Raw genomic sequence first — 27,093 nt, forward strand, 5'->3', positions numbered from 1 at the left:
AAATTATTAAAAAGGAAAATAAACATTTGACATCATAAGATATGTGGTTTTATTTTTTCTCGTGTCCCACCTCAAACGTTGCAACAATTCAGTCTTTCACTGGACTCTGCACAGTGATTTAGCCAAGAAACTCACTGCACTGCAGTTTGTCAAAGGAAATTTATAGTCAGATGTGGACAAGGCTCTACATCTAGGTAGCCGAATCAGTTAGAAGCCTTTTTTAATCTAGCTGAAATGAAATAAACAACTGCTGACTCATTCTAGGGGTGAATGATTGTGTTACTGCATAGTTTATGAATGCCAGTTTATATAGGGGTATACATGACCATGCCAACACCTCAGGTAGATAAGTTATGTGAGATAAGTTAGCTGAATTAAGAACTGCGGGCCCAAAAAGTATTTAAACCACACTTAAAAATCTACACTACCGTTCAAAAGTTTGGGGTCTGTAATATTTTTTAACATTTTTGAAAGAAGTCTCTTATGCTCACCAAGGCTGCATTTATTTGATGAAAATACAGTAGAAACAGTAATACTGTAAAATAACTTTTATTTTTTAATAATATATTTTAAAAAGTAATTTATTCATGTGAGGGCAAAGCTGAATTTTCAACAGTTACTTCTCCAGTCTTTAGTGTCACATGATCCTTCAGAAATCATTCAAATCGTTCAAAAGTAGCACTTCTTATTACATTATTGTTTCCATACATGATAATTATTATCAGTGTTAGAAACAGCTGTGCTGCTTAATATTTTTTTTATGGAAACCATGATGCATTTTTTAGAAAGTTCAAAAGAACAGAAGAATAGAATAGAAAGTTAAAAAGAACAGCATTTGAAATAGTATAGACATTTATAATGTTACAAAAACTTTGTCAATTTTGATCGATATAATGCATCCTGAATAAAAGTATTAATGTCTTTTAAATAAATCTAACTAACTTTTGAACGGTATGTATTTGTGCTATATAACAAAATATCAATGCACTAATAAAGACACCAAAGAAATTGTAAAAATGGCTCAGGAAAGTGAAGTGCTGATTTTTTTTTTTTTTTTTTTACGTATTTTTGCTGATGCCACTTCTAATGCGATGACATACAGCCATTACAAGTGACTTAAGTGGCAAATACTGTAGAGCCACTGCATTTTTTTTTTTTTTTTTTTTAATACTTTTTAGTTATTTTTTGCTTTCTCTTTCACAGGATCTTCTATCTGGCATCCTCCTTGCAGACAGGCGGCGCGTATGGAGGAGAAGAGTAAGGTAACTGCAATCCAGTTAGACTTGGAGCTAAATGCTCTGAAACAGAGTCATTCTCTTTATGTTAATTAGGCTTATTATATATTGCACATTTTTCAACAAACTTGCTACTTTCACCCACAGGAAATAGGTTGACTGTATTTTAAAAGAATTTTGTTTAAGAAAAATGTGAAAAATTGAGCATGGCAGTTGTTATTCATCAACTAATGGAGAAAAGTGTTGTAATCTACAAACTTGTTATTGTCAAGCACACTTTTGGCATTTTAAAGAGCCGATTTAGGTGCCTGGATCATGGAGGTGGAGCGATACTGTATAGTTCCAGTGAAGTATGCAAGATTTCATCCTCCACAACCATCTAAGAAAGTTGCAAATTGTGCTCAGTACTAATTTTGCATGGTTGTGCTGTTAATGAATTAGCAAAATTCCTTAAAGTGCCCCTATTATGCTTTTTCAGATATTATCTTTTACGTAGTGTGTTAAATAGCTGAATGTGAATGTGAAAGGTCTGCAAAGTTTCAAAGATCAAAGTGCATGGAGTTTGTCTCCCAAAAGAAAGAAGCAATTCTGAGCTGCCTGAGCTGCTACTGAGTCGTCAGTAATTCCAGTCTTACTTCCTGCATGCATGAACCTAAGTAGGTTTGTTTTGCTGCCTGCCAACAACGTCTACTTTGACTGGCCCTCAAACACTGTAGTTTTAGCTGAGGCTTGGAAGAGTTTTGTTTGTGTTGTCCACATGTCAAGCAAATCCACTTTGCATGTACTTCCAAAGGATGAGGACTCTGGCTCGAATTGATACGGTAAAACCGACACTCGTTATAAACCGATCATTACTGTTCGTATCACTGTGTATACAAGTGTTCTGAAATTCAGATATGGTAATGGAAATTTAGTTTCCGATACATGCTGTAAGCAGTAGACCAAATCACAACAGACTGGGCCATCTGACCAATCACAGCAGAGTAGCGTCTCGCAAAGGAGAGGTTTAGAGAGACCAGATCCTTGATCAAATCGTCTCAAATACTGTGAGAAAAGAAGTGATGCTGCAATGTATAGTATGAGAAAATTATAGTGTTTTGACCTTGGATGCATGTAAACCTATTGTCGAAGACCTTCAAAACAAAATTAGGAACCTTTAAAATAGCATGAAGGGGGCACTTTAAATGAATCAGGCACAGATAGAATGTGCAAATAAACACCACTATCAGCAGATCCAATTCATTCTTAGTGAATTCCCCCCACTTGAATGCCATTAAAGACCAAAGCCTATGATGATTTTTTTTTTTTTTTTAAATAGCATTTAATAGCATCTAGAATCAGTGACAGCGCCTAAAAAAGTTACGACATGAAAATGAGCTCTGGTTTAGGTAGCTGACATGCTCTGAAATATATTATGCAAAATAATTTACCAGGGAATCCATCTAGTTGCATATCTTAAATAAAGGTGATGTGCAGTATGTGGAAGCGCTTCACTGTAACAACCCTTTCCCTGCAGAAACAGGTGCGGATTCAGCTCAGTGATCTCCATTCCAATGTACATGAGCAGGTTTGTGACATGCAGCCCACCCCCCTCTGCATGGGCTTACCTCCCGACCTGCTTTCAGCTTTAATAGAATGCTCACTGAGGTCCAAAATGGGCCTGCCAGGCCACCGTAGGCGACTGCCACACCCACCCAGTAGAAATCAGGAACCAAAGAACCGGTTTCAACATCTGGATAAATACTCTAAATCAGTGTGCGTCTCAATCAGTTCCTAAGTTCAGTAGTCAGGGCACTGATCAGGGAATTGGCCATTTTAAGGGCTGTCTCTATCGCAAAATCCTACCAGTGCACTAAAACGTTCAATCTCTAAAAAGTCCCACAATGCACCGTGAAAACCAGGGAGCATGGATGCTCACTATTCTCCTTTAACGGACGTTCTGAAGCATGAAACATAAATCATTTCAGCCAACTCATTACACACAGTGACATGACATGCAATAGAGGGTTTTTTTTTTTTTTTTTTTTTAATACAAACGGTTGAATGTTTCACATATATGTAACAATTAAAGTATTTATTTATCATAATGTACTTTAAATAACCCATTGTGTCCCAATGTGTAGTGAGCCAGTGTCCTTACTGTCCTTACCAGTGCCCGAATTCATGTACATGATATACTGATTCACAACCTAGGGAGCTAGGGAGCTGATTGAGACGCACCGGTGTGTAGGTATAGAGAAGACACTGTGAAATGACCCTGAATGCATTACTAATAAAATTGGAAATCTTTAATAATATTGTAAGAAGAATCTCTAGAGTTTAGACTCCCTGATGTTTGTTGATTTTGAAATGACAGACCATTTTCCCTTAAGTATGTAACTTACAGTAATCTACCGTTTGTCCAATGTGCCATTTATACTGCAATATTATAAATTTATAATGCATTTGACTAAGAAAAATAAGGTTTTCTTCTCCAATCTTATTTTAAATTAGCCTGTTTATATACTTTTACTTGAAAATAAGACAAAAATACAGATTAAAATCTATTTATTGCAGTCTACTGTGTATCTGTTCCTATATAACAAGAAGTGCTTGATAAAACAAAGAAAGGATTCTGTTGAATCCTTCATTGCCTGTGTGAAGACTGATAAATTCTTATGTCCACACAATAGTAACAGCCACAAAGAAAATCTATTAAATCATTTATGACCTTAAAACTTAACATGACTGTTACTTTGTGTGATTTCAATTGAGTCAATAAAAACTTTACCATGTTTTTCTAGTGTCTTTTTGTTTGCTGTCCCCTTCTGGTTTAGTGCCTTTGTTTATATTTCTTACCTTGTTTTTGTTTCCAGGTGACGAGAACCTCCTCTGAGAGCATCACATCTGCTCCTGCCTCCAGTGCATCTGGCTCCCCTAGCAGAGTTATCTATGTAAGTGCACATCTGAAAATGATTTCATGTTTTATTACTTTTCATTTGTACAAGTTTGCCACCAGTGGGCAGCAACACACAAGCATACGAATAACCATGTAAGAGTTATCCACCTTTTTCCTGACAAGCCTACTGCGTTTTGAATTACGGTAGGCATTTCTGGTTTGGGGAACTTCCAGTTAAAAAGACTGAAACAAATCATTTCGAAACATAAGGTTGCTCTACAAATAAACCTTATCAGGGATGTTTTATATTTTCAGACGTCAGAAGAATAATGTAACGCTTGGTATTTTGCTGCGTTCCTTTCCTCCTGATTATTTTTTTCTTTGTATTCCGCTGTAACAGTATGAAAAAAGACAACATATACTGCATATTTGTGCTCTGCTCTCCCAATTTACTTTTACAATTTACGATTGACTTTTTTCACATGGATACTTTAAAATGTAATTGTCTCCCCCTTTCACTTCTTATCCCTATTAGCAGTGTGTACTGGAATATTTCTAAAGTGAATATAAATTTTGTTATCTGTCAAAATGGCGGAAGGCACTTTGAAATATTATCACTCAATGCTAAATTAACATTTTTGATTAAGGCAACATATGTTACATAATGTAGACAAATATTACTACAGTGATGTTTAACCCATCCGTAATATTGCTGTGGAGAGAATTGAGCTTTTGGGGTTATTCATGTTCTTTTGTAGTAATTTGTTAATGCTTTTACACTTTTAAGTTTACTTTTAATGTTCGATGGTTGAAGGGTGATTAGAATATTGTCACTCCATTTTACCCAGTTTTTTATTCTTTTAAAAAAGCTTAGTATTGCATTCATAGAGTGGGCCTTTCACTGATTGTTTATAGTTTAACCGAAGTTACTCCCATAATTTGCGCAAAGTGTCATGGGCTTTGGAAAAAGGTGGCTAGAGAGAGTTATAATGCTATAATGTTCCTCTTTCTCAAGGCAAAACTGGGTGATGAACTTCTGGACTACAAGGACCTGGCTGCTCTTCCTAAAATCAAAGCGATCTACAACATTGACAGACCTGACATGCTCTCATACTCGCCCTATGTGAGCTACCCTGTGGAGGACAGGACCTTTGGAGAGGTACAAACTCCTCAGGCTGGCTTACATGAGGGAATAACAAATAAATGTCCTCCACTTTTAACAATTTTTACTTATCACAGGTGACTTAAAGTAAAGTCTAGCATAATTACTCATACAACAGCTGCAGCGTGTCTGTACTTATTTGTTATAACAGTGCCATTTTTAAATCTAATCATCTTCACTCATCATCCAGCATCACTTACTCATTTTTGCTATTTTATTGAAGTATTAGAATAGTTTCAGTCATGTAAAGTAACTCAGTTAGGGAGAAAAGCTCATTTTTCATTAACATAGCTATCATTGCATTCCAGTCCATCTTACTCATTTGCTGTCTTTGTTTGCAGTCACCCCAGCAACTCACCCCTACTCCAACTGAGGTACAGTAGAGTTGACATGAAGAAACAGGCCCTGTTATTGTTTCAGTGGGTCTTATTTGCTAATCATGGCGTATAAATTGTGTAATTGTATGTACAGAAAAGATTCTCACACAAAATTTCTGCCAAATTAATTTTTACTCTTATTTTAATGTTGATGAAGCTGGAATTTTTTATTTTATAAAATTTGTATTATTATTTTTTAATATACATTTTGATTACAATTTATTTTTATTTTTAATGTAGAATCTGTGCCAGAATAATTTGTCCTGCTCTGAAATAAGTAGGGAGTTATTGTAGGGTCACTTAGTTATAATTTAATTTATTACAATTTATAATTGTAATAAAAAAAAATAACAATTTGGCATAAATAGACATTAGAATACATTTACTGAACTTTACTTGATTCATTATTTCTAATTGAAAATGTTTGCACATGTTTTATGCATATATGTGTATGATTAGTAAATGAGACCTAGTGTTTCTTCATATTTTGTGAATAGTTGTTGTAGTTTGTAAAGTTGAATAGTTGTGGTTTGGTGACATGAATAGTATTGTGTGTTTTTCACCATCTTCAGTTTGAAATTACTCAATGATCAGCCTATTACTAGTTAGGACTGATTATTGTAGATTGGTTTCTTTTTCAGCTTTATGTGTCCCAGTGCCATAGTGGTCACCGTTTAACTTTGCTAATTGTCTGACACTTTCAGACTAAATAATACTGTCTGTTTGTTTCTAGGGAGATGGGGAAAAGTCTCCCCGCCAGAGGAGGCCCTCCAGCCCCAGCTCCAACAGCTCTTTAGGGGGTTATGGCCGCTATACGCCTTCCCGCTCACCACAGACCTACAGCAGACCAGGTATTCCTCCATATACATGTTGATACTTACATGAACACAGAGTCATTCTTGCCTCTGCAGTTATTGTGCAACTATCTATGAGTATTTTCAGTGATTTGGATGTACTGGAGCTTTAAACTTTAAGTGTTTTCCTTTCTGCACCTTCACACTGTTCCAAAACCTAGTGAGTTGTTTCCCTAGGCAGCATTTTAAAGGGATAGTTCACCCAAAAATGAAAATTCTTTCATCATTTAGTCACCCTCAAGTAGTTCCAAACCTGTATGAATTTCTTTGTTCTGCTGAACACAAAGAAAGATAATTGGAAGTATGTCAGTAACCAAACAGATCTCGCCCCCCATTTACTACCATAGTAGGAAAAATAAATACTATGGTAGTCAATGGGGGGTGAGATCTGTTTGGTTACTGACATTCTTCCAAATATCTTTCTTTGTGTTCAGCAGAACAAAGAAATTCATACAGGTTTGAAACTACTTGAGGGGGAGTAAATGGTGACAGAATTTTCATTTTGGCATGAACTATCCCTTTAAGGCATCATAGGCTTAGGTGATTACTTAAACCACAATCAAAAGCATGTCCTATAAATATCTTCTAGTTAAAACACCTATTCTTTTTTCCTATGTTTATCTATTATACACTATAGTGCTTTTCACACTGCACTTGTTATCATCGTTCTAAACCCTGCTGAACGTTTCACAATTGTAATTTAGAAGCAAGTTTAGCACCACTTTTTGCCTGGGGTAATGAAAAACTGAAAAAAAGTTGTTATTTTTGTTTTGTTTTTGCGCACAAAAAGTATTCTTCTAATGTTGCCTTCGTAACATTAAGGTTGAACCACTGTATATATATATATATATTATATTACTGTATTTTTATTGTATATTTGATCACATAAATGCCGCCTTATTGTTCATAAAAGCACCAAGTTTTGGAACAGAGCTAAAACGTTCTATTCCACTATCACATTTTGTACAACAATAAACTGATTTGATGCATAATTTCAAGAACAAAGAAATTCAAGAATTATTTGGTTTTTAGTGTAGTTGCTGATCTCATATTACTGCCATTCTTCCCTAACCGGCTGGGTCTCTTGCTCAGAGCAATATCTGAGCGTCAAATACACCACCCATCCAGAAAATTCCAACTTGTTGCCTGTACCAACCTCGGGGAGGAGTAGCACTCATGGTAGTGCCAGAGGCTCCTCCCCACTGCCTTTGTACAGCAGCAGTGGTAGAAACACTCCACAGGCAGGGAGCAGTGGTGTGGCCCTGCCCCTCAACCCCACTACTCTGGCATTGCTCCAACAGCACAACTACATCCCTTACTTTAGAGGTACTACAACTCTTCCTGCAGGCCTTCGTCTAGTTCCAAACCACCTACTGACTGCATTCGTGTGAACTTAAGTGTGCAATTGAATTTGATTGGTACAAGATTCACTTCTCCCTGACAATATGAATAAACGAGTGCAATACTAAAAATGCTGTTTAAAGAACTTAAGACTATCACAATGCGCATGAAGTTCTTGCTGTTGGAAATGGATTGCAACACTAATGAACAATGGGTCAAGCTCCGTAACTCTTAGAGCTTCATAAGGGTTTGCATTCACAATGGACTAGCAAATTGCAGACATGAAATTACTACCCTATCCTTCATCCACCTTTCCTGAACAGGGATTGAGACAGGATTCAAACAGGAAGCAAAGTCTGAAAGTAGGCCTAGGACAGCCCTGCACCTCAATTTGCCTTCTCACGGTAAACCCTAAAAACCAGTCTCTCTTTCACTGTGTATCACCAGTGTATTACAGTGATGTGAGATTGTAGGTGTACCACAAGGTTCAGTCCTTGGACCAATCCATTTTTAATGCTTGCTTGTGTTTATATAGAGTTTGTATGTCCAATCATTTTGCATGGAAAACCTGTGGACATTCATTATATTTGAGCTGAAACAGTAACTTTATGCACAAGACAAATGCGAACGTTGGTGGTGACCATCAATATGCATTTATTTGTTGTACTGTAGTTGATGTTGTGCTTTGTCTGGTAAGATGAAATTTTCCACCATGCACTTGATATTCAGAGTGACTGTCTGTATGTTTGTGTTAGTGTTGCCATTTACTTTGTGGCTGTTATTTCTCTCTTTTCAGTATTTTCAAGTGTTTTATTTAACTTAACATGCATACTCAGACAGGCAGTAATTTTCAGGTGGAGATATGGTGTAGTGAAAATGCTTGTATTTTGGATTTTTCTAATTTAATACAAATTTTTATAGTTGAGCATTATACTATTATAATATCATTACAAGTGATACTATAGAATCATTTCAATTTGAATGAAAAATATAAGAAATCCAGAATTCTAAAACATCAAGATCAATATCAGTACAACAAATTTGCTTATTTAATTGCTGACCTAGAAATAATACAGAATCTGAAATATTTCTTCATTTTACATTATAACTTTGTTTAAAAATGTCAAAATCCTGTAAGTTTCTGTAAATACATTCTATGTATATCTAGAATATATTGGAGAGTATTTATTCGTCAAGAAAAGATGTCTGTGAAGAGGAGGAAAGTATGATGGAAAACAGGAAAAGAAAACCCTTTATATTTACTGTAAATCAGGCTACAGATTTGGGTTTTGTGGTTTCTATGCAAGAAGTAGAAAGAGCGGGAATAAAGTTCGCAGGAGAAGATTAAAGGGGTAAATTGATGAGCTGTAATTTTGGGTTGGTTTGCCAGGCACAGTGGCATAAACTTCGGCCCTGTGCAGTTCCAGGCCAACCTTTTAAGGCAACATGACTGTACATTGAGGTTGTGTTTGGAGTGTGCCGTTTATGATACACTTAGCTGTCTAATTGACTTCTTATTGGTAAAGGAGCCACACAAGAAGAAAATTGGCTCTTCCTTACAAATGCAAAACCATCGCATGCTATAGCTGCCTTGTCATATCACCATCTGAGTTTGGTTTCTACTTAAGATATATAAAATGAATATGGAAATCATTCACAGAATATGTGTTAGTGATGAAACATGTTGCATTACACCCAGCTGACATAAGAAGGGCGTTGCAATCGCAATAAAATCATATTGTAATGAGTAATGGGGAGCATAGAGACCTTCATACTCCACAATGTGCTCCAGTGTTGTGATTTGTGTATGTTTGCTGTGTTTTATGACAATTTAGTGCTCCCCCAGCTCCAGATGTGTGGAAGATTTTCCCCTGATACAGGGTGAATTTTTACTAACAGCACTTTGTGTGTTAAATGGTGTGTGCATGTGTCTGAAGGACAGTTGCAAGTGTGTATGAAAGAGAGAAATAAAAGAAAAAGGAGACAGAGAAAGAGACAATTATGTTTGTGTATTCATATTTTTGCTTTCAGCATATGCAAATGACTTTGCGTTGATATAAATAAAAAAATTTAGTGAATAGTTGAATAAGAGATTCTCTCTCTCCTTTAGTCTGTTTAGTAAAAGACTGTGATTATAAATACCTAATCTAACTAACTGATTATACCTAATATAAATACCCTAAAGATGATGATGGCGTCACAATTCAGCCTGCAAATAATAGTCTATTTTTCTGTCTATGTTCAATTCATATCGACTTGTCTGGTCAGTTCAAGCAGAGGATAAAGCTTGAGTCTCTGCTGAACAGATGCCATCAGTATAAACACACTTTCACAATCTCCAATGCAAAGACACATTTTTTTGTCTTTTTTGAGCTGGCTGTATTGGGAAGCTTATTGGAACACTTAAAACTCAATGCAGAATAATTCTGGAAACCCGTCAACTCTTTTTCTCTTTCCTTTTCTTTTTCGTGTCTGCCATGACCTTCACCCCTCGAGGTAGTGAAAGTGGGCGGAGTACCCCCAGTCTCTCCACCTACTCCGATGGCAAATCTCCTTCCTCTACGTATGTGGCAGCCCCACGGCATTTCCATATCCCAGGTAGGTGCTTTACTCCTTTACTCACATCACTTCTTTTCCTCTGTCCTCTCTTCTGTATAATATTAAATCCTCTTTTTCGACCACATATATGCCTCTATTTTATGAAAAAACCTGGCAGACTGAATAATTCATATTCATATTCTGCCTTCATAATATTCTGTGATCTTTCTCTAAATCTAAATGTCATTTTTGTGCATCATTGCATGATTTACATCAATTTTGTACATTTACAACTCATTATTGTAAGCAAAGCCCTATTTTTAGTACATAAAATAAACTTGTTACTGTCTTTGCTCATCCCTGGATATGTTTAAAATAAACCTAATGATCAGTTTCATGTGTTTTTTTCTGCCCATTTTTCTAATGACGTCTTGTTTCCAATGCTGGCAGAGGCTGAAACAGCTCTTAAAATGTCCCACATGTGTTACATTAAATGACAGATTTTTTTCTAGAAGTAATGGTTGAGAAGCAGACGTGAGGTTGAGATGACCTAAACAAGCTGTAGAGATACACATGCTGTGTCAATTATTAAGACATTATGTCATTGCAATTACACCATTTATCTCCCTGTTTTCTTCTTGGCCTAGCTCATTTTAGGTGACATTACTGTCTTCTAAGTTGAAAATGAGATGAAGCTTTTGTTATTTATTATGTTATACATGATTCTGACTGCAGAAAAATCCATATTTCAAATCCATTTTTTTCAAAGCTGAGGATTTTGTCAAAGTCAGAGGCAAAATGCTTGATCATTGCATGCCAACCATGAACATTTCTGCATATAATGATAATGAACTACAATATCTGGAATCTTTTACAGCATCATATACCGCATTTGCTGCCCTTTCTTTTGCCCTGATCCCATGCTCTAATAACTCATGCTTCTTTATTCATCTTCTTTCTTATTCTCTTGCTCTCTTCCTCTCTTTGTCTTCCATTCTCAGAGACTAAAGTCAAAGATAATATCTATAGAAAACCCCCTATCTACAAACAGCATGGTACAGTCCAGTCTTCGTACAATCATGTTTCTTTGCATGCTTTTACGCATGTCACCATGGTACCTGTTGCCATGAAACTGTAACCTTTGACCCTACTTCTGTCTGCTGGTTTCCATTTCAGCTCCAAACAGTAGGCCTTATAGGTTTTTACAAATCCCAGAAAAGGGTTTGGATTTGACAAGGTACTTCTTATCAAGCAGTCAGTACCTAATTGTTGGTTGTACATCAGCAAACATCTTGAAAACATGCAAAGGGTCATATTTCATGCATATTTATTGGGTTTATTTGGAATAGCGGTTAGCCCTGAATAATTATTATTGCTGTTTAATGCCAAGTTACTTGCAGATATTTGTTGTTTTGTATGCATTCGATGTTACACATACACTACCGTTCAAAAGTTTAGGATTGGTATGATTTTTTAAATGTTTTTTTTTTTTTTTTTTTTTAAGAAGTCTCTTATGCTTACCAAGGCTGCATATAAGATCAAAAATACAGTAAAATTGTAAAACATTATTACAATTTAAAATAACTCCATTAGAATATATATATATATATATATATATATAAAATATAAAATCTTACTGATCCCAAACTTTACATTTAATGTAAATAATGCCTTTGATATGATGTTTTCATAGACAAATTCCTACATTTCTTTTGCAATTTTGTGGTATTGGTTAATCCTGACATGGAAACAGCAGTCAGATATACTTTCCATCCATACATACTCGGTTGTCAGTTGCAGTATATTTTCCCATCTGTCTGTGGTGTTGCAATGTACTGTAGATGTTAGACAATGTTTGGTGTCTGTGTAACTCATTGGTTTGGTGAAATGTCAAAGGCATTTGTGTAACCCATTGTGATTGGTTCAAAGACATCAGTAAAGCTCATTGTGATTGGGTGGTAGAGGTATTAATCACATGACTCGTTTCTTTTGTTCTTTTTTCTGAACTTGCCCCTTCACCCTGATTGACATTGTGTTTGGTTGTCACTTTTCACTTGCTTGTTGATTTTGTCCGTAAATTTGTTTTTCTCCCCTAGTGAAGAATGAGATTTGTTTAAACCCTGTCTAAAATCAAACTACCCTGAAAAAATCAGATGAAATGTGATTTATGAGTACTGTATATAACAGTATTTTAATAAAAGTTTTTATTGTGTGTGTGTGTGGTAGCTTGCATGATGTAACTTGTGTCGGTCACTCTCTTAAACAGAGTAAATTGTCCATTACGATATATTTAAACTTTCTTACTGTGCTGCAGCTTCCAGAACCTCCTGGCAAGATGATGACATAGACAGAAAGGTGATTTATATATTTACATAAACTCTGTGTGTTTTTGTCTGTTCTAAACATTCAGTATCAAGTTGTTTTGGTAATTCAATCCAACCGACTGTTGTGAAAAAGAAGTACACCTTAGCATACTTTAAAAAGAGTACTTATTACGGAAATAATATACTTTGAAGGGATAGTTCACCCAAAAATGAATATTCTGTCATCATTTACTCATGACCCTCATGTTGTTCCAAACCCGTAAGACTTTTGTTCATCTTCAGAACAAAAATGAAGATATTTTTAATAAAATCAGAGAGATTTCTGTCCCTGCATTGACAGCTACACAACTACCACTTTGATGCTTCAAAAAGTTCATAAAGAGATTGTAAAACTAATCCACATTAATTCAGTGGTTTAGTCCAAATTTTCTGAAGAGACACAATCGCTTTATATGCTGAACAGATTTAATTTAGGCTTTTTTAAATTTTTTATTTCATAATTACTTTTATTGTCTTTGAAATATGGTTAAAGTGTACTGCTGAGTGAACTGACCAGCATTTATGGTAAACTAAAATATACTTTATGTCATTTCTGTTAAAACTTGTATGTCATGTATTTAAATATATTTGTAATTACACATTTGCAATGATGAAGTTGCAGTTGAGTACATTTAAAATGTATTCACTTTAAATGTAATATACAATAATATACTACAGCTAAAATTATAATCAAGTAGTCTACTAGTTTTAGTATGTTGGTCCACACATCGAAATAAATCTACTCCTTTAAAGCAAAACAAAATATTATGATTTAAATCTACTTTAAAGTAAAACTTTTAATTTGTCATTATTGCTAAGTGCAATTTTTAAAAGTGTACTTAAGAATCAGTCATGAAAGTGTACTCATTTTAAGTACATTTAAATTGTCTTTTATTTTATTAATATTATATCATCTGGAATTACAGTTTTTAAAATGTTACAGTTTTTAAAAATACTGTAAATATTTGAAGTACACTGCAAATGCACATTCAATGCAATTAAATGTACTTATTTTTGTTGTTTTGGGGTTGTTTTAGTAATGTAATCAAACATATATATGTGTTTTCCATCCTGTATTTTTTTTATTAAATTCTTTATTTGGTGTAAATCTGACATGTAAATCTGACTGTTTTTGTCTGTCAATAGACCAGAACAAGTTGGATGAACCTGAAGAGTGAGATTGATGGACAGTCTCCAGACCTGGACCCCAGGACCTCCACACACAGCTTGCCCACCGATATCTCTCAACCCAGTGAGTAGCCAATTAATGATTTCATGAAATCCAAACTCCAGTCATCTCAGTTCACTCAGCGGCCATCATGGTAACTTCCCCAATGGAGAACGACTACAATATGCAAAACTGTTTGTAATTTAAATCAGCAATGAATCTGACAATCTTTTCAGGCTGGTCTAGTTAATGTGTATGTGCTTTCTAGAATAAACAGACTCATGTGATTGGCTTTTTTAACTAAAAGGCAAGACTTTATTAATCACAACTGTCATATTCATTGTTACAGTTTCTTCTCATCTTTTTCTCCAAAGTAAAGTGCCACAAATATATATAAACCATTCAACCAACTCTGTTTTACAGACTTTCCATACAACAAGTCTGCTTCGCTGCCAGGATACGGGCGGAACGGCATATACAAGGTAAACCTTATAAGACCTGATAACTGCACACGAACACAGCACCCCGCAAACTTTTTAATGCTCCATCTGTCCGTGATTTTTGGGAATATATGTGAGCTGTGGTCACAAATGCTGTCATTCGCTCTCTCAGCAGTGAAGAATGTTGTTTGATCCTTTTTGGATTTGTCAAACCCAGCTGCTGGGACACGGAGGGCTGTTGTAATCACACACATCAGGACACACAGTCACAGATCAGTTACTGTAGAGATTTAGCTGAGGAAGCCATAATGCTGAGAGGGTGTTGTCTGTGTTTGCGTGCACTTAGAAGTGTGTCTTGCTCCCACCCTCTGGCTGTTTTCCATGTTCTACTTTGATCTTGAACTAGAAATCTAGCTCCCTTAATGAATTATCCTCTGTAATGAAGAGCAAATGTGCTTCCACAGCAGAAAACCCAAGCACACGCTTTATTAAGAATCTAATTCAGATCTTTTACCTCGCATGCAGAGTTCCAGTGACTTCTTTGTTTTGGGAATGGTTTGAAAGCTTCTCCTGTACACTAGGTGGCAGTATTTTGCAAGGGTTCTTTATATCTAACTCCCAGGACAATAAATTACTTGAAAACAGAAATATTACCCACTCCTTTTATCTAATCTGGTCTGCCTTAGTGTCATATTTCGCCCTTACTTTCCACAAGCATTCACAAAGGCATATGAAACAGAGACATGGTCATAGATCAATATAACCAAATACAAGTTCCAGCCCTGAGGATTCAAGCCTCTGTCTGCACTAGACTTTAACCTTTAACCTCAGGAAATGAAAGAAAAACTTTCACAGTTACAGCAGCCACTCTATTCAAACATGATTTTGTTACTCTCATTTGATAGTAGCAAAAATAAATGATCACGGCATGGTGAAACGTTTTCAATAAGCTTTTAATATGACCTTAAAACCAGACGTTGAAATCGATTGATCCTTTGGAACATAAATGTGCCTGTAGCTGAAAAAACAGCCACCTACTGTTTGAATAAAATATTTGTGTTGTGGTATTGCCATGCATTTTGCTTGTGTATAAATGATCACTGTATACATTTTTTTCTATATGCCAAATTTTGTCATGCATTACTCCTTACTAGGCGGCTGATCTTGGTGAGGATGATGCAGATCATGACTCATCTTGGAGTGGAATGAGAGGTGAGTGAGTGAGTATTTAACTTACATAGACAATAGATGAGTTGCATTTGTACCACGCAAGATTAATGATTGTAATTTGTCTTTCCTTCTCTCTTTTTTTCAACATCTTTCCTGTTTTCCATCCCTTCTCAGACTATAAGGTAAGCTCTAAGTTTTGTATGAAAAATTATTGATTGCAAGATGCTTTTGATGGTTTCAATAGACATTTAGAGACAAAATTGTTAAAGGGTTAATTAACCCCAAAATGAAAATTTTCATCATTTACTATCATTAAAATCAAGCATTAAAATTTGTTATTGGTTTGTATGGACCAAATAACATTTAAAATTATTAAAACTGTATAGGATAAATGGAACAATTAAAGGGTTAGTTCACCCCAAAATGAAAATAATGTCATTATTTACTCACCCTCATGTCGTTCCAAACTCATAAGCCTTTCGTTCATCTTCGGAACACAAATAAAGATCTTTTTGATAAAATCTGAGAGATGTCTGTCTCTCCATTGACTGCCTTTGCAACTGACACTTTGATGCTTTAAAAAGATCAAGTAACCAATGAGGTTCATTCTTGTGTGTTACGCAGCACATTAGAGCTACCAGAAGAGGTTTGTTCTATGTCCGTTATGAGCTTTTGCTTATGTTCGCTGATCGAGGTTTACATGTGAGTAAAAGCCTAAATTATATCTTTTTATCATAAAAAGCGATCGAGTCTCTTCAGAAAATTTGGACTAAACCGCTCGATTCATATGGATTAGTTTTCCCATCTCTTTATGATCTTTTTGAAGCATTAAAGTGTCAGTTGCAAAGGCAGTCAATAGAGGGACAGAAATCTCTCAGATTTCATCAAAAAGATCTTCATTTGTGTTCCGAAGAGTCTTACGAGTTTGGAACGATATGAGAGTGAGTAATTAATGACATTATTTTCATTTTGGGGTGAACTAACCCTTTAATTGTTCCATTCATCCTATACAGTTTTAATAATTTTAAATGTTATTTGGTCCATACAAACCAATAACAAATTTGAATGCTTGATTTTAAGAACATTTTTCCACAATAAATAATTCTGATACTGGATTGGCACCTTTAAAAACTGGTTCCTGAAGCAAAACCAGTTGAGAACCACTGTTGGAGATCACAAATTCCTGTGTGCTCACCAAAGCTGCATTTATTTGATCAAAAATACAGTAAAAACAGTAATATTCTGAAATATTATTACAATTTAAAAATAACTGCTTTCTATTTTAATATATTTTAAAATGTTATTAATTCCAGAAATGGCAGAGCATCATTACTCCAGTCTTCAGTGTCACATGATCCTTCAGAAATCATTCTAATATGCTGATTTGTGACTCAAGAAACATTTCTATTATTATCAGTGTTGAAAACAGTTGTGTTGCTTAATATTTTTGTGGAAACATATTTTTCAGGATTCTTTGATGAATCAAAAGTTCAAAAGCACAACATTTATGTGAAAAAGAAATCTTTGTAACATTATGAATGTATTTACTGTCATTTTTGATCAATTTAATGTATCCTTGCTGAATAAATGTATGTAAAAATTTTTTGAATGGTAGTGTATGTGTGCATCCGTGTAACTGTGTCTTTCACATGCATGTGTGTTGCAGGTCTACCCCTATGACATGCTAGCTGTGACCCACAGAGTTAGAGTAAAACTACCACGTGATGTGGACCGCACCAGACTGGAGGTAATATTTTATTAGAACTTCAAGTAGACCACTTTTCATTCTTTCTTGTCCATCTCTTCTATGTATTCCTCTGTATGTGGCCTGTTTGCTGAATCATACTCAGCCTTATGCTGTAAATGATTTTACTGAGTGGTTTTGTTTAGTGTGATTATATATTGCACTTTGGAGTCATGATCAAGCGATGCTTTTATAATGATTTACACTTAAGTGCAATTGTGTTGTTCTGTTTATTATGAAGCATGTGCTGCCTTATTGCCCTTTAATAATCATTTTGTCAGTATTAGTCTAGGTAAAAGTATACGAGAAGGCAGCCAGACGAAGAGTTGTTCATGTTTGTTTGTTTGTTTGTATGCCTGACTGCTCATCATCTGCCTGTGTGAATGTTTGTGAGGTTATTGCTGGACCACAGTCTACTTGCCCAAAGCCCACACATAATATATCCTCAGTGTTTCTGGACATTGTGTCAGTGTTATTAGTGGGTTTAAATGGAAAAGGGAAGAGAAATGTCTGGCTCACTTTAACTTCAGCATGAGTTACTAGATATTTGATTTACTGACCCCCACCCCCTATAAATGTTAGTCTGGAATCACTGTGGTTAAAATTGCAATATCTCAAAATATGAGTGTGTGTGTGTGTGTGTGTGTGTGTGTGTGTGTGTGTGTGTGTGTTTCATCATATGACTGCTGTCCTGAAATAAGAGGCCATTGTCACATCTGTTTGAATTGAGTGTGACTGGAGTCAGTCTCCCAGCGGGAGGCACTTGCAACACCCAAAACTTTCCAAAGATGGTGATTTCAGCATCTATTTAGAGGCATGCAAGATACCCACACATCTGCAAGTGTTACAGTACCACATACGACAGGGCTTGAAAGAATAAAGATTTCTACAAATCCTTTCTGGAATGGTTTAAACCCAAACTGAGGTCATAGACTTAAAAGCCTGGCAACTTTCACAACACCCCAGTCGTGCTCGTAATTCTGATTGTGCTAAAGGCAATGAATGTCCTCAACGAGTGCAAAGTTTTAGGTGACACATGGATATGGATGGTTGTAATTATTGTCAATATTGTATTATTTTTCACTCTGTATTTAATCTGTAATGACGTTTGCGTCATGTAGATATTGTTAGCAGTATAAACAGTGTGCTTAGATTCCTGGCGGGAAGGTCCTTTGGGTTTGTTCTGATTAAGGTTTGATTAGCTCTTTGACAGTGTTATTTTAGGCCTTCATAGATGGATGACTATGTCATAGAGCTATTCTGCATGCTTTAAAGTGATAGTTCACCCAAATATGAAAATTCTGTCATTATTTATTCATTATTCTTCTGTGGAAATCAAAAAGATTTTATATATATATATATATAGCAGAATATCCAAGCAGCTCTTTTCCATACAATGAAAGTGCTCACAGCAAGATTTTTTAATCTTCTTTTTTAATGAATAACCATTTCAGTTTTGGTCTGTTCCTCACACAAATCTTTCATATGATTTCAGAAGACTTAGAATTAGGGCTGCACGATTTAAGGAAAAAATCTAATTGCAATTTTTCTGATAAACATTTTGTGATTACAATTTAAAATGTGAATAAAAAAATCAGGTGTGCTACATGTGCTTAGGGCTGCACTATTTGGCCAAAAATTTTGTTATTATTTGTCAATATGCCTATAGAGACAGAGCGACATGCGTCATAATCTGAAAACCACGCCCACCGGGGGGAAAAAAATATAAACCGTCTCCGGTTGGATTGTTTTCCCCCCCGGTGTGGGCGTGGCTTAAATGTGCTCTGTCTCTGTATAATTATTATTATTATTATTATTTATTATAAATGAAATGTTAAACAAAATAAATATCAGTATTGTAATCAGTATTTCACTTTAAATTCCAGTAATTATACTAATATTTAAAACATGCAGCGCATAAAAGTATTTTAAACAGGTAGTTCATAACATCTTTTGTGTTCTACAGAAGAAGGAAAGACGTTTAAGACATTTAATTGGCCAGTTAAAATATTAATTTGTAAAATTTTAAATTCAAGTAATTTATCGTAATTCTTATCATTTCAGAGGCACCTGTCACCAGAGGACTTCTACAACGTGTTTGGGATGACCATTGAACAGTTTGACCGTTTGGCTTTGTGGAAGAAAAATGATCTCAAGAAGAAAGCCCGCTTGTTTTAAATCACGCCGAATCGCTTGAAGGAAAGCAAAAATAAAGAGAAAACCTCTTCTCATCCATCCTGTGTGCATGGAGGGATGAGTGTGAGAGAAATATATATGCACCTTCATTCTGCTGCATAGCTACTGTCATCCCATCTCACGCTGAGGAAGAGGAAGCGCTTTCACAACGCTGTTTGCCACCTAGCTTTGTGCGTGAACGCCACACCACATGGTCTGAATGTTACTCTGATGACGGATAGACTGGAGTCAGAACTGAATTCTCCATGACTCTTTGTTTTTCTCTTTGATTGTCTTTGATCTCGCTCCCTCAGCTGTCTTTGTGATTACTGTGTTGTATTCTCTCTTTGTGGAAAAGCACTCAATATTGATATAAGCCACTTTCTTTACGTTTTATACTGTTGATAAACATGGCCAACTTATACATCTTTATGCTATGTAATACTACCCATCTTCCCCTGTCCCCTTGTTTTTGACTGCAATTAATGTTGTCTAACGTTTAAGTCTTGTCCTCGTCTACTCGTATTCTTTGCTCAATGTCTTTCTCTCACTCTTTTCTCAGTCTCTTCCTGCCTGTTCCTCTTCTTACCTCCTAGACATGATACTCAGCCACTGCTCGGACTGTAATATTTATCATGTAATATCAGCTTAATGGAAGCTCATTCATCCATGGCTTTAGCATGACCAGGCCAAAGACTCATTGAGAGCAAGAAGACAACAAAGCACCTTACACGTGACCTAACCAGACGCAACGCAATAAGGCGACAAGAAAAAAAAACTCTTCCAGGTCATTTTTGTCCTATCTAGCTTCAACCATGACAAGCAAAGAGCAACACTTCGCTTGGTTTCATTGACTCAGCATCATGCTGGGTAGCCACGCCCACTGTGAAATCTCATTGGTTCGTCGTAACTGTACATTAAACATTAAATATCATCTCATTGGCTGTGATTGTGTTACATCACACATCAGATTCAGAACTTGTCATATTGCGCCTGGTTAGGACACAGTGTTAGTTGATATGTTTATTAATCTTTATTGTTGCTGAATGACTGTGAGTGCAGACAGCTGGAACAATGCATAGCTTTTGTGTTATATTATGTATTTGTTTGCTTTTCAGGTCAATGTGCAATTCATAAGATGTCATTATTATGACATCACAGTTATTCAATAAGACATTTAAATTCATATCTGGACTTCACATACTCTCTCCATATATATCGTGCACAGTACGTATGGTCATAAATCTTATCAGCCAGACACTGCATTGGTCTTTCTCATTGTTTTAATCTACACAATTGAAAGTGCTCATGGCAGAGTAAACCCTTATTTTTATATACATTTTTCTTTTCATACAGATGTTTGCCAGATACTTTATTTGCCATTTGCAAATAATTGCAACATTGACTTTAGCATGGAGCCATGCCAAAGTTAACAGTTTCTGTAGCAATTAGTGAAACTAATACAACACAACACTTAATAAAGCATGCCGTTTAGTGGTGCTTCATTTCATTTAAAACAAATATGATTGTGTTTTTCTATTTTTTTTTTTTTTTTTTTTTTGATTGTTAATAAATGCGTGTGCAGTATATTGATATAAATGTCCGTTACACCTGATCATGTCACCCTGTAGGCATGCACTGCATATACTGGAAGCATCATGTAATGGCTTCATATTCAACTTTAGAGTGTAATCATGACGTGTTGTTTGATTTGAGATCTGAAAGTTACTGAGAGGTTGTTTTGTTTCTTCAGACACATTCTTAAGTTGTACCACGTTTGTTCTAGATATTTTACTCTGATGAAATTGAACTTGATTCTTTTGCTGATGCCAATGACTCAGATTTGCAAAGAAACATGCAAGGTGTTTTATCCTTTTAATTATATGGATAAATTACTTAAAGATGTCAGAAATCTGGAACTGTTAGAAACGTAACATTCAGTAAAGTTTTGACTAATGATAACCATGTGTATTGTGCCTATATCTTGTACAATATCAAAGCATCTTTGAATTTTGTTTTTTCAACTTTATTGTTGATTGTGAAAGTATGGTGTTTATAACCGACTATAAGTATGTGCATATCCAAATCTCTTTCTTCAGGGTCATAATGTAAAAATTTTCATGCAGTAAATTTTAGCCTTTGCCGGTCATGCCAAAATCTGTTGTGCTTGGGAAAATACAGTACAGTAAAGCTTGTCTCAAATACATGAATGTGTTTTGGTCTGAGTGCGTAGGTGGGAGCCTTCCCAGAAGAACCATGTTGAGCTGCGGAGGACGAATGCGTTAGTCTTATTTGAACAGCTGTAGAAACAGGCACGCGTGTGGGTGTGAGTGGTGCTAGCCTTCAGTACAGCAGTCCAATAGTTCAAGCTAGGTGAGTTCAGATCAGTATGTGTTCGATCGTCTTCATTTTTTAACATAGCACTGTTCTAACCCTTAAAAAACACCAAAATCAAGACTAAACAAGGAGGTCATACCTACATCTGCATTGGTTCAATTTTTGTTTTTTCTAAAAACATGGTTTGCTTTTGGAAATCATTTCAAAATTTATTTTTCTTTGTGTGTGTGAAGTCTCTTTGTCTGGATGAAGGCAGATGTAGGTCCGTGACACGAGAACTCTGACCCAACAGTTTTGAGAACTGCTGGCCTACTTTTGCTACTGTCACACATGAAGAGAGTTTGTGCCTGGGTCTGATTGCATTCACACAAATGTTTCATTTTATACCTAGAGAGTTTGAGAGACCCAATAAAGTTGTCTTTGTGTTATGATGAGGTCCCACAACAAAATGGGTTTCCCATGGGTGCACATGGTTTTGTGCTAATATGCAAACTAACTACTGCGTATAACTGTGATTGTGATGTTATTCTGACTGTGTATGAGTTTGGGAAATGTAAATGCACCCATTTTATTCATCATGTCTTTGATGCTTTGCAAGAAATATTGATATTCATCTCAATAAATACAACTACTTCAACTCAAGTGTTTTTTGTAAAGAAAGTAAGTGGCTGAACCAGACCGACTGACATACAGACGGATAGATAGATTGTAACAGCAGTGTTTGCACTTAACACTCACGTTAAAGGATTAGTTCACCCAAAAATGAAAATTATGTCATTTATTACTCACCCTCATCTTATTCCACACCCGTAAGACCTTCGTTCATCTTCAGGACACAAATTAAGATATTTTTGATAAAATCCGATGGCTCAGTCAGGCCTCTATTGCCAGCAAGATAATTAACACTTTCAGATGCCCAGAAAGGTACTACAAACATATTTAAAACAGTTCATGTGAGTACAGTGGTTCTACCTTAATATTATACGAGAATACTTTTTGTGCACCAAAAAAAAAAATAATAATAATGACTTTTCAACAATATCTAGTGATGGACGATTTACAAATCTTTATGAATCTTTTGTTTCGAATCAGTGGTTCGGAGCGCCAAAGTCACGTGATTTCAGTAAACGAGGTTTCTTTACGTCAAAGCCACTGGAAGGCAAGCCTGCAACCTTTAGCCAAAAAAGCGTAACGGCTAATGCTAACGCTCCGCCTCTGGCGGTACGCAGGGAAGGAGACCAGAGGCTGTTTTTTGAATGGATGTCAATGGATGAGAGGCTTCACTATGCTGATTAAACAGCTTTTGTGGGGAAATAGCTAATCATTTAATTAATCGACAGCCTGTTTGCTAATCTTCAGCATGTTTTACACTAAACAATACTTTTGTTAGGAACTATATGTAGATTTTAGCTTGATAAAAATGTATTTTTTTTAAGAGAAGGCAGACCAGGAAATGTTGCGACTGATGTCACTGTCAGAGCCGTTGAAACGGCTCTGGTCACTGCCATTACACGATAGGCTGAGAGGTGCCGCACGTGTTTAAGTTAGCCGTTACGCTTTCTCCAATGGTAAGAGATACAGACCCTCTCATCTCCCTATAATATAGGCCTACAATCTCTGTTTACGTCATAAGTGTTTCAAAATTTCAATATTTCACGTGACTTTGGCAGTTTGATACGCAATCCGAACCACTGATTCGAAACAAAAGATTCATAAAGCTTTATTAAGCAGTGTTTTGAAATCGGCCATCACTAGAAATTGTTGAAAAGTTTGTTTTTTTTTGGCGCACAAAAAGTATTCTCGTTATGGTACGCTTCATACCATTAAGATTGAACCACTGTAGTCACATGAACTGTTTTAAATTTGTTTTTAGTAACTTCCTGGGCATTGAAAGTGTTAATTGTCTTGCTGGAAATAGAGACCTCACTGAGCCATCGGATTTTATCAAAAATATCCTAATTTGTGTTCTGAAGATGAACGAAGGTCTTAAGGCCGGAACACACCAAGCCGACGGTTGGCCGTCGGGCAGTTTTTGTTCGTCGGCTGACTAAGTTTTCTTAGTGTGTTCTGCACCGTCGGCTGAAGTTGGTCCTCGTCGGCTTTTTTCCGGACGATTCGAAATGTTGAATCGGCGTCGGCGCTCGTCGGTCCGTCGGGCCATCTGATCATTCTGATTGGCTGTTCAGCTACTGCCACCTGCTGGTACGGAAAGGCATTTCATCTTGCTCAGGCACAGAACGGACGTGCTACTTGGCCGTCGGGTGTCGAGCGTCGGTTTGGTGTGTCAGGGCAACTTTGGACCCAGACGCTGCCGACGTGAGCCAACCCCACAGTCTGCTTTCGTCACCACTAGTTCGTCGGCGTCAGCTTGGTGTGTTCCGGCCTTTACGGGTGTGGAACGACATGAGGATGAGTAATTAATGACATAATTTTCATTTTTGGGTGAACTAACCGTTTAATTTACATTACCCCCCCAATAATTAGAAATGTCCAAACCGTCCCCCCCAATATTTGAAATTCTTGCACTGCTCTGCTGCACTTCATTACAGCACTCTGCATGTTGTTAGGATGACAAAAAGGTTTAAAAGTTTGGTCTGCCTCTGTGGTCTAAGAGCGCTCGTCAATGTCAAAATGATTGAGATGGCCAATCAAATTAAAAGTAGGCGGGGTTTACGTTCTCTTTTTGCTCGTGCACACAGTCTTCGCAGCACAGACGAGCGCGTCAAGCGATAGCTTAACGCTGTTGCGGAGGTTCTATTTTTCCGGTAAAATCACAAAACAAATGCACACATGTCCCTGCTTTTGATATACAACCATTGATGGACATCTATTTTAATGAGAAAAAAAAAAAAAAAAAAAAAAACTACGCGAGGGCGGATTAGAAAACGCAACCTTTGATACTGTTAACAAAAGTTCTATCACTGGACCACCGTGGAATTCAAATGTTTATTGCGGATTTTTAAATTTATTCACCAAATTGAAGAATCTCAGCACTAACAATATATTGCATGAAACTATCACATTAAATGTTAGTTCTCAATGTACTATTGAAATTGATTTCTGGACATCGTAATGTTATTTATTTTCTACAACTGTTATTGTACATATCTGATATAGCTTTGTATTAGCAACAATTTCGTTCACTGTTTTGTTTCTTTACGCTTTATTAAAAAAAAAAGGTCCCCCCCCCCAATGTTCAAGACATGGTTACGGCCTTGATTTACACAGTTTATGGATAAGTATGAGATTTTTTTTTTTTTTGCAGACAAATGAGAGAAATGTATATCAAAGTTTAAAAAAAAAAAAAAAAAAAAAAAAAAAACCCGAAATAAATATATAGACGAAACTAAAAATGTCTTCACAAGATCACTCCTTGATCTTCCCAATGTGTAGATGTTAACGCCTCCCAGTTCTGCTATTGGTTGGATTTTTTTGCAGCACGCTGCTGGATTGGCTCACACGCTTGTCAATCTCGGGATGATTTGACAGCGTGAGCGGTCCTCTGAGCCAAGATGTGAATCTGGAAGAAGCTCACACAGGCCAGAGGGACAACAAAGGTGGTCGTTATCACGACCACGCGGATACGGGGCAGGTCCATCATCTTGCGATAAAGTTATGACAGAAAATAACGGAGAAGGTAAGATGTCACTGTTAAAATTATTAGACAGTTGTCTTTATGCGTTGTGAAAGAGTCTTGGCTATCCATGAAATGTTTCCTAATTTGTCGATTTCAACACACCATTTGGGGTTTTGTAAGGGCAAGCTTTGCTCTGTAGAGTCATTAAACATGCATGGAGAAGAAAAAAACTGTACAGTTAGGCTATTAATATAACTTGAAAAAATCTCAATTTTACCATGTAAATAAAGTGTGATAGGCTTGCTTTCTATTGTTTATTTCTTTACAAATGCTAATAATATCATGAAATAGCTTTGAAGTTGTCATAATGCATCAATATTAGTAATTTTTTGGAGCTGCCATCAACCCTTTTCTTGTTTTGGAGCTGAGGCTGAGCACAAAGAAGCACGAGGCATCCTGATGAATGTGCAGCACTCGTGGGGGCCCTTGTTGAATAGCACGAGCCTGCAGGGATCAGCTGGCGTCTCGAGCCCCAGTCTCTGATTATGCTAAGGGGGGAGGGGCTGGGAGAGGTGAAAAGCTAAATTGTGAAGAACAAATCCAATTAATTTGACACTTTTAAGTGGGATGACTCTTAAACCACTTAGATATGGAAGCTGGATTATGTTTTTGTGCTTTGTATGAGGATGAAGCATATTTGTCAATGACAAAACCATAATTGCCTCCCTATGTCTAAGAGTTATGTTTACCTTAGTTTTTCTTCAGCAACTTTATTACTGTTGTTCTCAGGTGCTTTGCAAGTTCAGAGGATGTTTGTTTAAAAAGGCTATTTATATAAAGAGTTTTCCATCTCCAGTTCAGTTTTCCTCTGGGAATAACTGACAATAGAGCCGACAAGAACCGCCATCCTGTGCATTGTTAGCATTACTGACTCTGGCTCTGAGATGAAGGAAAACAGGACAAAACGTAAAAAGCCACCAAAGTGGCATGCTGCGTCTCACATCTCATTGTCCAGACTGTCTCAAAACAATCAAACCAGGTAAAGAAAATAAGAAAGAATTGACTGGAACAGGTTGGGTTTGGCCAAAAACACAGTTCTTGGACTCCTTTGCTAGAAATACGATCATTTGGAAAAACAAAGATAAGCATGTGGACAAAGCTCAGCATCTTTGATCAATAGCCAGTGTAGAGTTTAATGGGTGTGACCAAGCGCTTTGAGGGATGTTAGTCAAGGACCATCTGGTAAAATGGGCGATGGAGCCCTGAACTTTCACTGCAATTTGTATCATACAAACAGGAGGTTCAATTCAGGATGTTCTGCTTCCTAATCAGGGCAGAAACAAAATAACTTTACTTTACTGAATCCCACACTTGAAAAATAACATTTCCTTCCATTCTTAAGTAAATGCTGACTTTACTGCCGGTTTCATATCGATCTGGCGGAGAATGAACTTCGTGAACCAATGAACACCTTCTTTTTTTTCAGAAGTAGGTGGATTTTGATGCCATTTAAGGTGAAAAAGCATGTTGCACCATTGCATAGCCTGTTCATTTACACTTTATTTCAAGAATTCTGTAACCACACAAAGTGAGGTCATCCAAGGGCTAAATGCCAGTATAGCTGAGTGTTGTATGGCCTCAGTAGGAGGGAGTTTGATATTTTGTCTGATTGCTTGATGACTGGTCTGTACATGTGGTCCAATGTCTGATTGCTGATGCAGTGACATCATTACT

At 36.3% G+C, this 27,093-nt stretch overlaps 2 protein-coding genes across 11 annotated transcripts in view; both read left to right on the plus strand.

The window, feature by feature from the left end:
• ablim2 (actin binding LIM protein family, member 2) overlaps positions 1–22,419 on the plus strand; it is a 63,661-nt gene extending 41,242 nt beyond the window's left edge. The window contains exons 8-22 of one of the 10 annotated variants that reach the window (XM_051914984.1): positions 1,204–1,262; positions 4,091–4,168; positions 5,129–5,272; positions 5,617–5,649; positions 6,386–6,503; positions 7,599–7,832; positions 10,344–10,445; positions 11,387–11,440; positions 12,700–12,740; positions 13,895–14,000; positions 14,340–14,398; positions 15,511–15,568; positions 15,701–15,708; positions 17,193–17,273; positions 19,335–22,419. In XM_051914984.1, coding sequence (XP_051770944.1) covers positions 1,204–1,262; positions 4,091–4,168; positions 5,129–5,272; positions 5,617–5,649; positions 6,386–6,503; positions 7,599–7,832; positions 10,344–10,445; positions 11,387–11,440; positions 12,700–12,740; positions 13,895–14,000; positions 14,340–14,398; positions 15,511–15,568; positions 15,701–15,708; positions 17,193–17,273; positions 19,335–19,448 — 1,289 coding nt within the window. In that variant the 3' untranslated portion in view covers positions 19,449–22,419. Of the gene's footprint in view, positions 1–1,203; positions 1,263–2,751; positions 2,803–4,090; positions 4,169–5,128; positions 5,273–5,616; positions 5,650–6,385; positions 6,504–7,598; positions 7,833–8,170; positions 8,252–10,343; positions 10,446–11,386; positions 11,441–12,699; positions 12,741–13,894; positions 14,001–14,339; positions 14,399–15,510; positions 15,650–15,700; positions 15,709–17,192; positions 17,274–19,334 lie in introns of those variants that run through there. The other 9 variants (XM_051914975.1, XM_051914974.1, XM_051914979.1 and 6 more) reach the window with 9 other exon arrangements.
• A 2,833-nt stretch (positions 22,420–25,252) lies between these two features.
• afap1 (actin filament associated protein 1) overlaps positions 25,253–27,093 on the plus strand; it is a 56,729-nt gene continuing 54,888 nt past the window's right edge. The window contains exon 1 of the mRNA XM_051914364.1: positions 25,253–25,419. Within this exon, the coding sequence (XP_051770324.1) occupies positions 25,398–25,419 (22 nt within the window). The 5' untranslated portion in view covers positions 25,253–25,397. The remainder of the gene's footprint in view (positions 25,420–27,093) is intronic.

This window comes from Ctenopharyngodon idella, chromosome 12 (genome assembly GCF_019924925.1).
Source record: "Ctenopharyngodon idella isolate HZGC_01 chromosome 12, HZGC01, whole genome shotgun sequence".
In the NCBI taxonomy this organism is placed as follows: Eukaryota; Metazoa; Chordata; class Actinopteri; order Cypriniformes; family Xenocyprididae; genus Ctenopharyngodon; species Ctenopharyngodon idella.